This window comes from Talpa europaea (assembly GCF_964194135.1).
Source record: "Talpa europaea genome assembly, chromosome: 6".
Lineage (NCBI taxonomy): Eukaryota > Metazoa > Chordata > Mammalia > Eulipotyphla > Talpidae > Talpa > Talpa europaea.
In genome coordinates, this window is record NC_140072.1 from 111,634,168 (window position 1) to 111,648,541 (window position 14,374).

The 14,374-nt window shown below is 34.5% G+C and overlaps 1 protein-coding gene across 2 annotated transcripts in view; it reads right to left on the bottom strand.

Annotated features, from left to right (window-relative positions):
- The window catches only part of KLHL1 (kelch like family member 1), a gene marked incomplete at both ends in the record, with an annotated part of 240,056 nt that overhangs the window by 77,626 nt on the left and 148,056 nt on the right, over positions 1-14,374 (bottom strand). For both annotated transcript variants that reach the window (XM_084234749.1, XM_084234748.1), the window contains one exon: positions 13,184-13,396. In XM_084234749.1, the coding sequence (XP_084090875.1) occupies positions 13,184-13,396 (213 nt within the window). The remainder of the gene's footprint in view (positions 1-13,183; positions 13,397-14,374) is intronic.

The following is a 14,374-nucleotide window of genomic DNA, read 5'->3' on the forward strand; positions in this document are numbered from 1 at the left end:
ACATAAGCATCTTCCTTTAATAAACAACATCTTAGGAAGAAGTTTGGGTGGGATGAGACCCTTTGAGAGGGAAGAGACAGTCTTAAGAAATGAATTAGAATTTCCAGTTTACAGAATAGTTGGTGGGATGTCATAGTTGTATACTACATATATATTTTTTCTAATTGTCTAATCTTTCTAATATTAAGTATAAATTGTTCTGCCATCAGAAGGAATAGAAGCTTAAAAACAGGATGACATCCAATATGAACAATAAATATCTTCTCTCTTTATATAAATGAGTTGAGTGATTAATTTAAATATCCAGGAGAGTGACTTAATTGATACGGTAGACATTTACTATGTTCATATTGCTTTAGAGGCACTGTCCTAGGATCATAAACAGAATTGTTTTCTGAAATGTGAGGTGTTATAATTTGCTAAGAAAAGGAGATGTAACTGTAATAATCTTGGGAATAATAGCAGAACCAAAACAAGAAAAGTTCAATGTAATCCTGAGGCATAAGCCACACCTACTTAGTATACTATAGACCTTCATCGATTACCTCAGAACTCATGCACTCAACTATTTGGTTAAGATCAGAACTACTCCAGTCACTAGTTTGAAGTTATTTAGTTTGTTTAAATGTTACATATAAATTTCTGCTTAAAACAGTGATAGGCTCAGCCACTAATAGTAGCTACAAATCTGACTCAAAGTTTGTACCAATAAATACATTGATTAAAAGTCTATTAATATTCAGCTCCATATTAGGACCTATTGAGAATGCAGTGGCAGAAGAAACAGTTTCTTTCTACATGATGTAGAAAATCTATCTGAACAAAAATATGTATTTAGAAAAAACAAGCAGAAAATAAGCATATGCACATATTAAGCTTTCTTTTGTCTAACATGGACTTCTGATCCAATTTTCTAGGGCAGCATTATCAGAAAGAAAGCTAGTGACTCCTCATACACTCTTGATGAGAAAAGGGATTGGCCCGTCCCTATGCAAAAGAGTATGGATATTCCTAAAACATTAAAAAAACATCTACTAGACAATATACCAAATCCACTCCTTGGTGTATCTATCCAAGAATACAAAAACACTAGTTTGAAGGGTCATACACACTGATATGTTTAGTATAGTACTAACTACTGCAGCCAAGTTATGGAAACAACCCAGGTACCCTATAACAGATGAATGATTAAGGAGATATGGCATATATACACAATGGAATTTCACTCAGCTATGAAATAAGATGAGCTCTTGCCATTTGAGACAACATGGATGGAACTGGACAGGATTTTTATAAGCAAAATAAGCCAGAAGGAGAAAGATAGACACAACATGATTTTAATCATACATGGAATATAGAGAAACAAAACAAAGGACCAGAAAAACAAAACCTAGAAATCTGGCTGTAAAGGTGCTGTATCAGAAAAGTAGGGAGAAGGTAGGGACAAAATATGGCTAAGATGCGCAATGGATTATGGTAGAGGAGTATGGGAGGAAGACTTGGTGATGGGTGTGGTAAGGTGACATACACTTTCAGAAGTGGGATCCTGTATTTCTGAATCCTATACCATTTTGTAAACCAATCTCACCTTAATTAAAATAAATAAATAAATAAATTAAATAAATAACAAAAACAAATGTTTCATGTATAGGCATGGGATAAGGGCAAATTTGCATTCTATTCCCCTAAAATCTATGAAAGAAATGAACAATTACCATTTAAATTAATCTTTATAGTTCAGGACTATTTATTTGCTCCTTTATATATATATATACACACACACACACACACATACACATATATGCATAAACTGAGAATAATGAACATTATTGTCTGTGAATATATATAGGCATGAGGCTAAATCTAATGGTCAAATTAAAATTCCATGTTAACTTTTAGAGCAGATGAATATTATGTTTGACTACTCACTGAAACCGGATTTCAGGTGTTCATTGTGATTAAGTATTCATCATTCCCCAAACTCTACTGTATATTTGCCATATCTTATCCTTAGCCTATTTTTTGAAAAGAGCACAGCACTTATACTGAATTGTAGCAAATTGGGAAGTTGTTTAATGGCTTGGAAAACCCCCACAGTTGACTGAATTGAAAATAACATATTCATTATTATTTATGACTCTATTTCCAGGTCTTTATAGGTCAGCTTATTGAATTCACAGAATATGCTGCTTTTTCCAGTTCAGTAAAGCCAGTTTTGCACCTACTTTGAGGTAGTCACAATGGAAGAAAGATGATTTATTTAAATATAAACATACCTAGAATAACTTCCTCTAAATGAAAAGCCATTGTTTATTAGCCTTTATCATTAAGAATTCCAAAACTTTAAAAAATACAACCACTTAGATCAGTGCTTCCTTAATGTGCTCTGCAGATTCTATCCATGAGATTTTAACAGACATAACTTGAAATAAGAGCTCTTGGACCTCCCCTGGTAGGCGCAGTTGTTCAGCACTGGGCTGCAAAACTGCCCGCAGCCTCTGCAGCGCTGGTTCGATCCCGGCTGCCGGGCGAGGGTCCCACATGGTGGGACAGACCTCTCCTGCCCATGCCCGCTGCTCCCCTCAGCAGTGTGTTTCATCAGTCTGCCTGTTCTGTTCCCAGCTCCTGCTCTGGTGAATACTCTCACCCTCCCGCGCATCTGACTGTACCCAGTGCTTGTATAAATAAATAAATAAATAAATAAATAAATAAATCTTAAAAAAAAAAAAAAGAGTTCTTCAGAGAAATTCAGGGATTCCATGCATTAGAATTAAGCAAGATTATTAAGAGACTTGAGGGTCTTTATTGTAAAAATCCACATTTTGAAATTTCAAAGGAAGAATATGGCATGATGAGTTTATGGTTTTGTAAACTCTTTTTTTTTTTAGCATGAGACACTTTTTAATAAGTATCTTCAGATACTATTTGTCCAGTGACAATGTATTGGGAAATACTAATCTACAGCATACCACTGAAAATATTTTAGAGACCAAATGTAGAGGTAATAAGCTTTAATAATACAAAACATAATGTGCTTTTGCTGTTACTTTAGTAATTTATAGTACCAACTTCAATATTTGTCATGTCATCCTGTGGGAAATATGGGATATTCTGATTTTAAAGATTACATATTCCATCCATATATATGAATGAAAACACATACACACACACACATATAGAAAGAGAGAGAGAGAAAGAGAGAGAGAGGGAGATAGAGAGAGAGAGATGTTTAATGTGGATAAATCTGCCCATGTGTAAGACAATATGTAACTCTAGGCTATCTGAATTAATAAAAGAAATAAGTGGCAAATCACAATCTTGTGAGGGGTTTGAAATTTTCAAAAATACCACAATAGGGATGTATAGCCTTAGAAACATCATTATATTAAAACACAAGTCAAATTAGAAAAGAATTAAAGGTGCTTTTAAGTAGTCAATCCAGTAACTTTTATATAAAATATTTTGAGGAAATAACATTTGCCTTTAAATATAGATTTACTAGGGGCCTCCCTGGTGGTGCAAGGGGTTAAGTTGCAGCACTATTTAGCTATCCACAGCCATTGCAGCATGAGTTCGATCCCTGGCCAGGAAGGTGACACATATGGCGCAGCAGACCACTCCTGCCTTGTCTGCTGCTCCCTTCAGCAGTGTGTTTCAGTAGATCTGATTGTTCTACTCCCCATTCTGTCTCTGGTGAATCCTCCCACACCCCACGCTTCTGGCCTGCACCCCAGTTCTTGTATGCATAAATAAATAAATCTTTAAAAATAAATAAATAAATGTAGATTTACTGGTTGTAAATACATTTATGAAAAACTGATTAATAAAAACAATGAAAATTATCTTTTGACCTATTCTCCTCTATTTTTGCTCTCTACTTGTCCATGATTAACTTGACCTCACGTGGTTAACTTTGACCCTGATTTGTTTAAGTTATAGCAGTTCCTTCTCGCATCGTGAAAATGAGGATCATAAATGTAATGATGTCCTTTTAACTACATCAGAAATGATATTAGCGAAAATATCATTTATACAATATTTATTTTTAAATGCTACTTTTCAGTCTATTGACATATTTAGTTTTTTAATGTTCTCTTGGAAGAATATTTAACATGAAATTAATAATGAAATTTGATTGATTAAAAATCTGTTTATTGAGCTTGTGTGCGAAAGGTAGATTAACAAAAAAATGTAATTATTTACATATATACCTGAATTATATTAAAGTCTCACACATCACAGTGACTTCTCTATCATCTGTGAGCCTTGGTTGTACCATGTTCAAGCAAGTTTGTATCTTAGAAATGAGGTGTGTAGTGATTATGGGTATTTCTTTGAATATTCTATTTCTAGGGGTAGTAACGGTTCTTATGTCTGTTATTTGCATATTCTATTAATTTACTTTTTAAACTTTCCTTATTCTAACTCCTTGTATATTTGATGATTCTTTCTATAAATTTCCCATGATGGATTTTCAGACGAGATCCAGCATGTTCAGTGTGGAATCGCCGTAGACTCCATGTTGACATTTCAATGTGTTTCTATTTCACCTCATGGGCACAGGCTAATAAAGTCAGGTATCTACAGATGACATTTTCTCTCAGGATTATGGATTGAAATATTTTATGTATTTACTCTTTGAAATTCATTTTCTCCACAAGGGCTTAGCTCTATTTCATAGAAACTAATCTTGTCAAAGGACCAATACCTTGACAAAGGACCAATACCTTGTTGTTAAATTTGGGTTTTTTTTTTTTTTTAAGATTTATGTATTTATTTATGCATACAAGAACTGGGTTGCAGGCCAGAGGTGGGGGCAGAGACAGTATGGGAAATTGAACAGATGGGTTGACTGAAATACACTGCTGAGGGGAGCATCAGGTGAGTCAGGAGAGGTCTTCTGTTCCATGTGGGTTGCTCCCTGGCCAGCGATCGAACCCCTGCTTTTCTGCAGAGGTTGTGGGTAGCCTCATAGGCTGCATCCTAACCCCTTGCGCCATCAGGGAGGCCCTGTTTTTAAATTTAAATATCAATTGTTCTGCTTCATTCTTTTTGGCTTCTCACACATTTGATACTGCTAATTATGCCTTTGTGATGTGATGGTTTATTCTGTGAAACCCAAAAACATCTAGGCCCCCCTTTTGTTATTTCTATTTGAATACTTACTCCATTTCAGTAACTAATACTTTTCTTTTTTTTTTAATCTCTAATTTTGTATTGTTTCAATACCCCCAAATAATATCTCAATCCACTTCCTTTATTGGCTGTATTTAGTTCTTTGGTGATACCATTACTTATCATGTCTTCAGAATATATCTATGCAGCAGCAGCTTTCTAATTTATGTCTTCTAGTTAGAACTTCACAAGTCTTGAGCATCACATTCAATTGATAAATCAATATCTCTACTTAGAGATGCCATAGATATCTTAAAGTCAGTGATCCATTACATTCTTTCTCATTGGGATGTAAATGGAAAACAAAAACAAAAACAGGGCCTCCCTGGGGGTTGAGCACCACACTGTGAAACAATCCACAGCCTCTGCAGTGCAAGTTTGATCCCCGGCCAGCCAGGGAGCAACCCAAATAGCACAGCAGACCTCTCCTGTCTTGCCCACTGCTCCCCTCAGCAGTGTATTTCAGTCAGTCTGCCTGTTCTGTCTCCCGCTCTGTCTCTGGTGAATCCTCTTACCCCCCGTATCTCTGGCCTGTACCCCAGCTCTTGTATGCATACATAAAGAAATCTTTAAAAAACAAAAACAAAACAACTGGAATCATCTCTGATTCCTCTTTCTTTCATTCTCCTTTCTAAACAATTCCACTTTAAAATATATGTAACAAAACACTTCTCACCATCATCATTGCTGCTACTCATTACTCTTATCTGACCTATTCTAAAGATTGTCACCTGTACTGTTATCATTTCTTAACTGATTTCCATTGAATCTTGTTTCTCATGAGTCCAGTTAATTGTGTACATTATATTTAATGTTCCTCTTTGCTAAAAATATTGCACTGTGTCTCATTATACCCCAGGGAATTACCAAAACCATTAAAATAGTTTACTAGGTATTTAAAGATTTGTATTCTTACCATTTCTGAATTCTTCCAACAACTTGTTCCCTGAATCACTCTTCTTCAGTCATACATACTGCTTTGTTATTCTTCAAATATTTATAAACAAAGATATTTAAATAAAATAGCAATGTGGACAAGAAGATACAGGAACTATTTTATCTCTTTCTCAAATAAATTGCTTATCAAAATAATAGGCAAATTCTGTGATTGGATCAATGTAAATTTCCCCTAAGACCTTAACTGTGAGATTTGCCATATATTAATATAGTATTCTTTAATTTAAGAATCTAAGAATACTATATCAATCTCTAGATTTCATCTCTATAAACACCATTTATTAAAATATTAAAGGAGCTACAGTGTTAATCAGATTTTCTTAAATCCTAATTAAAATAACAAAGGTTTAATGATTTAAGCAACTTTTGCTTTATTGCAAATGTTACACAATTAGTTTTATTCCTCTTGTAAATTATTATATCATATTAATTTTATTATTCTCATATAAAATAGACATGAATAAAAAATGAAATTCTCGTTAAAGTTTAATTGAGAGAAATAATTGTTCTTGCACTGGGTGGCCTCTTGGTAAATTTTATGTACATTATTTAATATGTGTAAATTGCTTATGAACTAAATTAATATATAAGTCCAGTTTTCTTTTTTTATGGGAAATAAATGTGTTTTCTGATTTATTATTCTAGCAATGAAAATGAAACAATTTTTTTTCCTATAGCCAATTTGTAAATTTAGTACTCAGGCACGAGGTATTTTGATAAATTCATATTTTAGGAATATATCTATAACACACTCAAAAGAAACACAATGAAGTAAACCACATCAGGAAAATTTATTCTTAAATGCATCCAGAAAGAAACTAAATATCTCATACATCTTGCATCAACTTATCACAGGAGTATGCATAATTACCCAAACACTGCATTATTGACTGGTGACAAAAAGACTGTGTGTTGGTGGAGTTGGGAAAATGAGGGTAGAACTGCAAATACAATAGTGACAGAGTACCAGCCATTGATGGCTATGCTAAGGTGGAAAATAGGTAATTTGTGGGTCTTGATTTTGGGGGGTGGGGGGGAACATGACCCTAGAAATCCTACACAGTAGTGGAGAGGACCCACATACAACCTCTTCCTGAAGCTGGAAGTGTTGGTTGGGCACTCGTCAATTCTCTCAGCCTATTTTTTCTAGAAATGAGAAGAGATAATTGAAGCAATTGGTAGAAAGGAATATGAGAATTTTTGCTTTGCTTTACTACATTTGAAGTAATACACCTTTGTAATGATCCATGTACAGTAAAATTGATAATATAAAATATAGAAGGAGTGGTAGCAATAAAGAAATTTCAGTTTCAAGGAAGTTGGGATACAGACCACAGCCGTAGGATCAGTCCTTGATAGAAGTTGAGATACTTGATATATTGTAGAAAAAAATAAAGGCTTTCAGATTGGTTACATTTTCTCTTCCACTCTCTTACCTTATCAAAGAGAATAGCATACATACATACATGCATACATACATACATACATACACACGCACATCCTCTATATATGCAGACATAGATAGATAGATAGATAGATAGATAGATAGATAGATAGATAGATAGATAGGAAAAAAGAACATTATATCACCACTGTTGGTGGGAATGTATATTGGTGTAACCTGTACATTAAATAATATGGAGATTCCTTAAAAACTTAAAAATGGAAATCCCATATGATCCAACAATACCACCTGTATTTACACAAAAATAATAATTCTAGGTATTATTCATGAAAACATGATCTGGAAAGACTGATTCATACAAACACACACACATATATGAATTGTATATGTACATATCTTTTTTTTTAAGATTTATTTATTTATTTATACAAGCACTGGGTACAGTCAGAAGCACAGGAGGTGAGAGAATTCACCAGAGCCAGAGCAGGGAGCAGAACAGGCAGACTGACGAAATACACTGCTGAAGGGAGCAGCGGGCGGCAGGAGACCTCTGTGCGCCATGTGGGACCCTTGCCGGTGGCCGGGGAGCAGCCGGGGAGCGAACCAGCACTGCAGAGGCCGCGGGCAGCCTCGCAACCCAGCGCTCAACCACTGCACCACCGGGGAGGCCCATGTACAAATCTTTTTTAACATCAATATTGCATCAACTCAAAGCTGGCTGATATAAAAGCTTTTCTATTTTCTTATTGTAACTTGAACTGTGATTATCTTGGTAGATTAAATGATCATGACTAATATTTGAGATAAATCTATAAGATTTTATAAGCATGCATTTGTGTATTTCTGTTTTAAAGGCATTGTTTTTAACATTTTTAAAAATTAGGAGGGACTAGCATCTCACATTTTTAAAAACTCTTATAGTTTTGTGGGGAAGACTATCTCTTTGATGATAATCTAGTATAATTATTAAGTAATCCTGAGGCAAGCAGTCAGTGTGAAAAACAAAACAAACCAGTTGAAGAGGTAATACAGAGTGATAATAGATTGTGTTAATTTTTTCAATTAATTATTTTTGTCTTGTTCATTTGTGAGAGTTTTTTCTTTATAGAAATAAACTATATAATATGCAGTGAATGTTTATGCTTACAAACTTTCAGAATTGTTGAACTTATCAGAAGTAGTTTACCTATGTTTGTTTTAGGGCAGTAAAATCAAACAAACCATAAATTACTCAGGATTTTAGCCTGCTGAAGATATCTTACATTGTGATTTATACATTTTCTTTTTGTATTGATTTCCTTATTGTCACCTTTCCTGCTTTTCATTAGATTTTTAAGTTCAGGCTATAATTTTTATAGACAATTATGTCTTATGTCATTAGTCTGGTCAATTGCCATATTTCCAGTGGGTAAGAGGTTGAAGACCTTTCCATTCACATTGCTGTTATTACCATATAGAGTACTTTAGAATAAAGTTATTGCAGCATTACATGGAAAGAATTAATTTGTTTAAAATAGAGGCATTTCTGTTTCCTAAGTTTAAATTCTTGAGTGTACTAGTCATTTTCATTTTTCTTCTTAGATTAAACCATATATGTTTTTAAAGGTAAGAAATCTTTTGTTATTCACTGCAAACTTTTTTCACATTGTGCTTAAGAAACTAAAATTAAATGTTCATATACATGTATACACAGACAAATACATTCTATTACATATTCAGTTAAGAGTCATGTATATCATTCTTATAAAATTGTATCTCTATCATCTTAAAAGAGATAAATATTATCATTTCCAAAACACTGAAGCAATATTTCTCTCTAACCTTCTAAATAATCTCTGTGATAAAAATAAATTTTTCTGAAGACCTTTGACATATACAAATTGTATTCCCTTGGCTTTTAGAACAGACGCTGTATTAGAGAAGAACACAGCAAGATTTTGATAATTTGTGTACTTTAAAAATGCATATATAATAGATATTTGTGTACACATTACACTGATAAATCTTAGGAAAAAAGTTTAAACAAAGGGAAACAATAGTTACAAATGTAAAAACAATATAGCAACACGTTCTTTTGTTGAATCTTTTAAAGAGGAAATAGAGAAAAATGAGTAAATCAAATCTAGTAGCCCCTTGTTTTTTTTGTTTTGTTTTGTTTTTATTTATTTATTTATTTATTTATACAAGCACTGGGTACAGTCAGAAGCGCGGGAGGGTGAGAGAATTCACCAGAGCCAGAGCGGGGAGCAGAGCAGGCAGAAAGACCGAAGCACACTGCTGAAAGGAGCAGCGGGCGGCAGGAGAGGTCTGCACGCTATGTGGGACCCTCCTCTGGTGGCCGGGGAGCAGTGGGAGATCGAACCAGTGCTGCAGAGGCTGTGGGCAGCTTCGCAACCCAGCGCTCAACCGCTGTGCCACCCGGGAGGCCCAAGCCCCCTTGTTTTTACACACACACATGCACAAATATGTGTTCAAATATGTATACAAACATATCATACACTGTAAAATGAAATTTTCAGTTTTCTAATTCTGTTGAAAATTTTAAACCTCTGAGTTTTAATGAAAAATATAAAAGTATTATGTAAAATTCTACTTCACTTATTTAAAAGGATACTAGAAGTCATTCACTATTTCTTAAACTGTAACTCAATTATACATTCCATTCATTTTGCCCTTTCCTCTAATCCTTTCTATAGCAAAGTCAATTGAATTTATTTCATGATAGAGGACTTCAATAGAGGATAATGTAAACATTGGTGCCTCCGAGTCTTGTATTTTTTTCTACTTATCTTTTCTGAAGCTCATTTTGTCTACCACTATTTTCAATTAAAATCCATATTCCCTTTAAAATTACCCCTTCATTATAATTGTAATCTCAAATAACCATACTTTATATTACATAATATCATATGTCAATTTATAAAGAATAAAGAATATTAGAATACATGTTATCTGAACATAAAAAAATTAAACCGATACACATTAATGGACCTGGCAATACAGAAGCATTAGAATACTGATTATGAGAAATGATTACACTGAAGTTCTAAGTAAATTTGAGCAATGGTCTCATAACTATAAGAGAAAACTGTCATTGTAATCTAAATTTATTATTTAGAGCTAATGATCTTTCACATGTTTTCTTTAGAGGAAGTCTTTCATTTTATTTTTTTAAGATTTTTTTTTTTCTGTGCAGCCACTAAGTAGAAATGTAAAAACTCAGAGCTATAAAATACTTACAGGTTATTCAGTTTGGCTTTATCCTGAAAGTTTAATTAATCTATTTATTTGTCATAAAAATCTTTAAGTCTTCTTTGTCTTTTCTACTATTGCTTCATCATGACCAAGTGAGATTTATTCAAGAGATACAAGGATGGTTGAACATCCAAAAGTGGATCAATGTCATTCACCAAAGCAACAAAATGAAAGATAAAAAGTATATGATTATACTAATACATGCAAAGAAAGCATTTGATAAAATAACATCCATTCATGATAAAATATATCATAATAGTAGTAGTCAGGACAGATGTAAACATAATAAAAGCTATTGATATAACAAACTCACAGTTAATATCATAGTTGATGGTGAAAAACTGAAAGCTTTTCCTTTAAGATCAGGTTTAAGATAAGAATGTCTATTTTCAATACTACTATTCATCATAATATTGGAATTCCTAGCTTGAGCGATCAGGCATAGAAAAATATAAAAGGAGTTCAACTTGGGAAAGAAGTAAAACTATCACTTTTTGCAAATAACATGGTTTTATATATATACATATATGTACATATATACGCATACATATATGTACATATATAAAAATCATGTTATATATGTATATGTATGTGTATATATATACGTATATATATATATATATATATATATATATATATAAAAAAATCCCAAGGACTCCACCCATGAGAATGGCCCAAAAAAAAAAGTCCAGAAAAAAGGAAGTTTTGTTGAGTATTGTAGAAAATGGAACCTTTGTATACTGTTGGCAGAAATGGGATTGGTCGACTTCTATGGTAAACAGTGTAGAGCTTTCTCAAAATACTGAAAGTATATCTACTATAACATCCAGCAGTTTCCCTCCCATGTATCTACCTTAAGAATAAAAACTACTAAATGAAAGGAAAATATGCACACCTGTGTTCATTGCAGCACTAATTATAATAGAAGCTGAAGTGCTTAATGACAAATGAGTGGATTAAGAAGATGTGTGGCGGGTGTGTGTGTGTGTGTATAGTGTATGTGCGTGTGTGTGAAATATTACTCAGCTATAAAAAAGATAAACTCTCACCATTTGCAATAACATGGATGGAAATTCAAGGAATGTGCTAAATGAAATAAGCCAGAAGAAGAAAACAAATATTGGATGGTATCATTTATATATGAATTCATATATATTTTAACACAGGAAAGCAGAGAAGTAATTATGGTAACACTTTAAAAATATTCAAATTACTGCATGAGTATAGTTTTTTTTGTTTGTTTAATATTTATCTATTTATACAAGACCGGGGTACAGGCCAGATGTGCTGGAGAATGAAAGGATTCACCAGAGACAGAGCGGGGAGCAGAACAGGCAGACTGATGAAATACACTGCTGAGGGGAGCGGTGGGCAAGACAGGAGAGGTCTGCCATGCCATGTGGGATTCTCCCCGGCTGTCCTGGATCGAACCTGTACTGCAGAGGCTGCAAACAGCTTCACAGTGCTGCGCTCAACTGCCTGCGCCACCTGGGAGGCCCAAGTTTTTTTTTGTTGTTGTTGTTGTTTGTTTATTTTTTAAGAATTATTTATTTATACATAAAAGAACTGGGGCAGGGCCTCCCCTGGTGTTTCAGCGGTTGAGCGTGGGTTGTGAAGCTGCCGGCAGCCTCTGCAGCGCCGGTTCGATCCCCGGCTGCCAGGTGAGGGTCCCACATGGCGCGCAGACCTCTCCTGCTGCCTGCTGCTCCCCTCAGCAGTGTATTTCGTTGGTCTGTCTGTTCTGTTCCCTGCTCTGGCTCTGGTGAATTCTCTTACCCTCCCGCACTTCTGACTGTACCCAGTGCTTGTATAAAAAAATAAATAAATCTTTAAAAAAAAAAAAAAGAACTGGGGCACAGGCCAGAGGAGTGGGAGGGTGAGAGGATTCACCAGAGACAGAGTGGGGAGCAGAAAAGGCAGATGGACCGGAAACACTGCTGAGGGGAGCGGCAGGCGGGACAGGAGAGGCTGCAACACCATATGGGGCGCTCACTGGCTGACCAGGAATCAAACCTGCCCTGTAGAGGCTGTGGACAGCCTCACAGCGCTGCACTCAACTCCCTGCACCACCGGGGAGGGCCCAAGTTTAGGTGTTTTACATATATTATCTAATCTGATCCTCACATAAAGAAGATGAATATCAGAAAATTTAAGTGATATTCTCAAAGTCAAATAACCATGAATCAGTAAGTGACAGAGATGGGGTTCAGGTCCATGATCCATGTCCCATCATTTTTACATCAAATTTACCTTACAGTGAGTACTTACCTTAGAGAGATTACAAATAAAGACAAAAATGTGAGTAAATAATATTAATGTTTTATGATGTTATCATTCATACAAGCTTTCTTGGTATTTCATAGCAATTAAAACAGTTTCACGGGCAGTTACCTGTGGTGGAAGCAGTGGCAGTCTTATAAAGGCAAGAAGCATACTCAAGTCATTGCATCTCCTCTGAATGTCATACTTGACCCACATCATTAATGCATGGAAGATGGTTTCTTCATCAGGAACATTTACGTCATCACTGGCCAGGAGTTTATGGAGCTCCTCTGCTGGAAGCAGTAAAAATTCTTGATTTCTCATAACTTCCATTATGTTTTCCTGCAGGGAGAAAACATCTTGGCATAAATTCGGTTTCACTTCTAGTTAGCAAAGCGTCTCAGAAAGAAATGAGAAACATAGTCAATATCCTTTATTCTCATTATAACATAATCCTTGAGACTTAATCCTTCAGAAACTAGAAGCTGTTAAGATGAAAGCATTGTAATTGTAATTGAAGTGTAAATGTATCTGAGACAGCACAGATCTTGTAATAACTGGAGGATTATAATGGTGAGCTTTGTTATGCAGGCAGAATGTGCTAAGTGATTAAATGTTCAAGTTTCAAGTGGACTGCTATGTAAGATTTGGTGAATATGAAAAGGGCAGCATTTCAAAAATTTTAAAGTATATCTACATATACATGAATCAGAAAGCAAGAATAAAATTATATAGAGAGAAGTAACACTAAAAGATGCAAACTAAAAGATTGCTTATGCAGAATAAAAAAAAAAAGAATGCGTCATAAAAGTCACAAAATCCCATATGATCCACCCTTTTATTATCTCTCATACCTCCCTCCTCTCATGACAATTTTTTCACTTAATTCAGAATCCTATTTATTTTCTTCCCAATTGCTGCTGTAACCTCCTAATTACCCCTCCTGACTCTATTCTTAGCTTCTCTTTTGTATCCCCTATAATAATGTTGGAATGATTTTTCAAAAACACAAATGTGCTTATGGCATTATTCTAAAGTTTTGTTTATTTTGTTCTCTCATTGTCTTTTGGTTCAAATCTCTTGCTTCAGCTGGTACTTTATGATCTGACCTCTTCCATATTTGAATATTTCATTTCCTTTTATGCATCAGTCACAAAAAATTATTTTTTCAGTTTATCATGCTGCTTGACATACTCTTTCCCTTATTCCATAGCGTAAAATGACATTTATCAACCTTGTTTTCCTAAATCTGTCAATTTTTGAGGTTCAGTGCTAAAGCTGCCAATTGTATAAGACATCTCAAGTTCTCCATTCACTCCT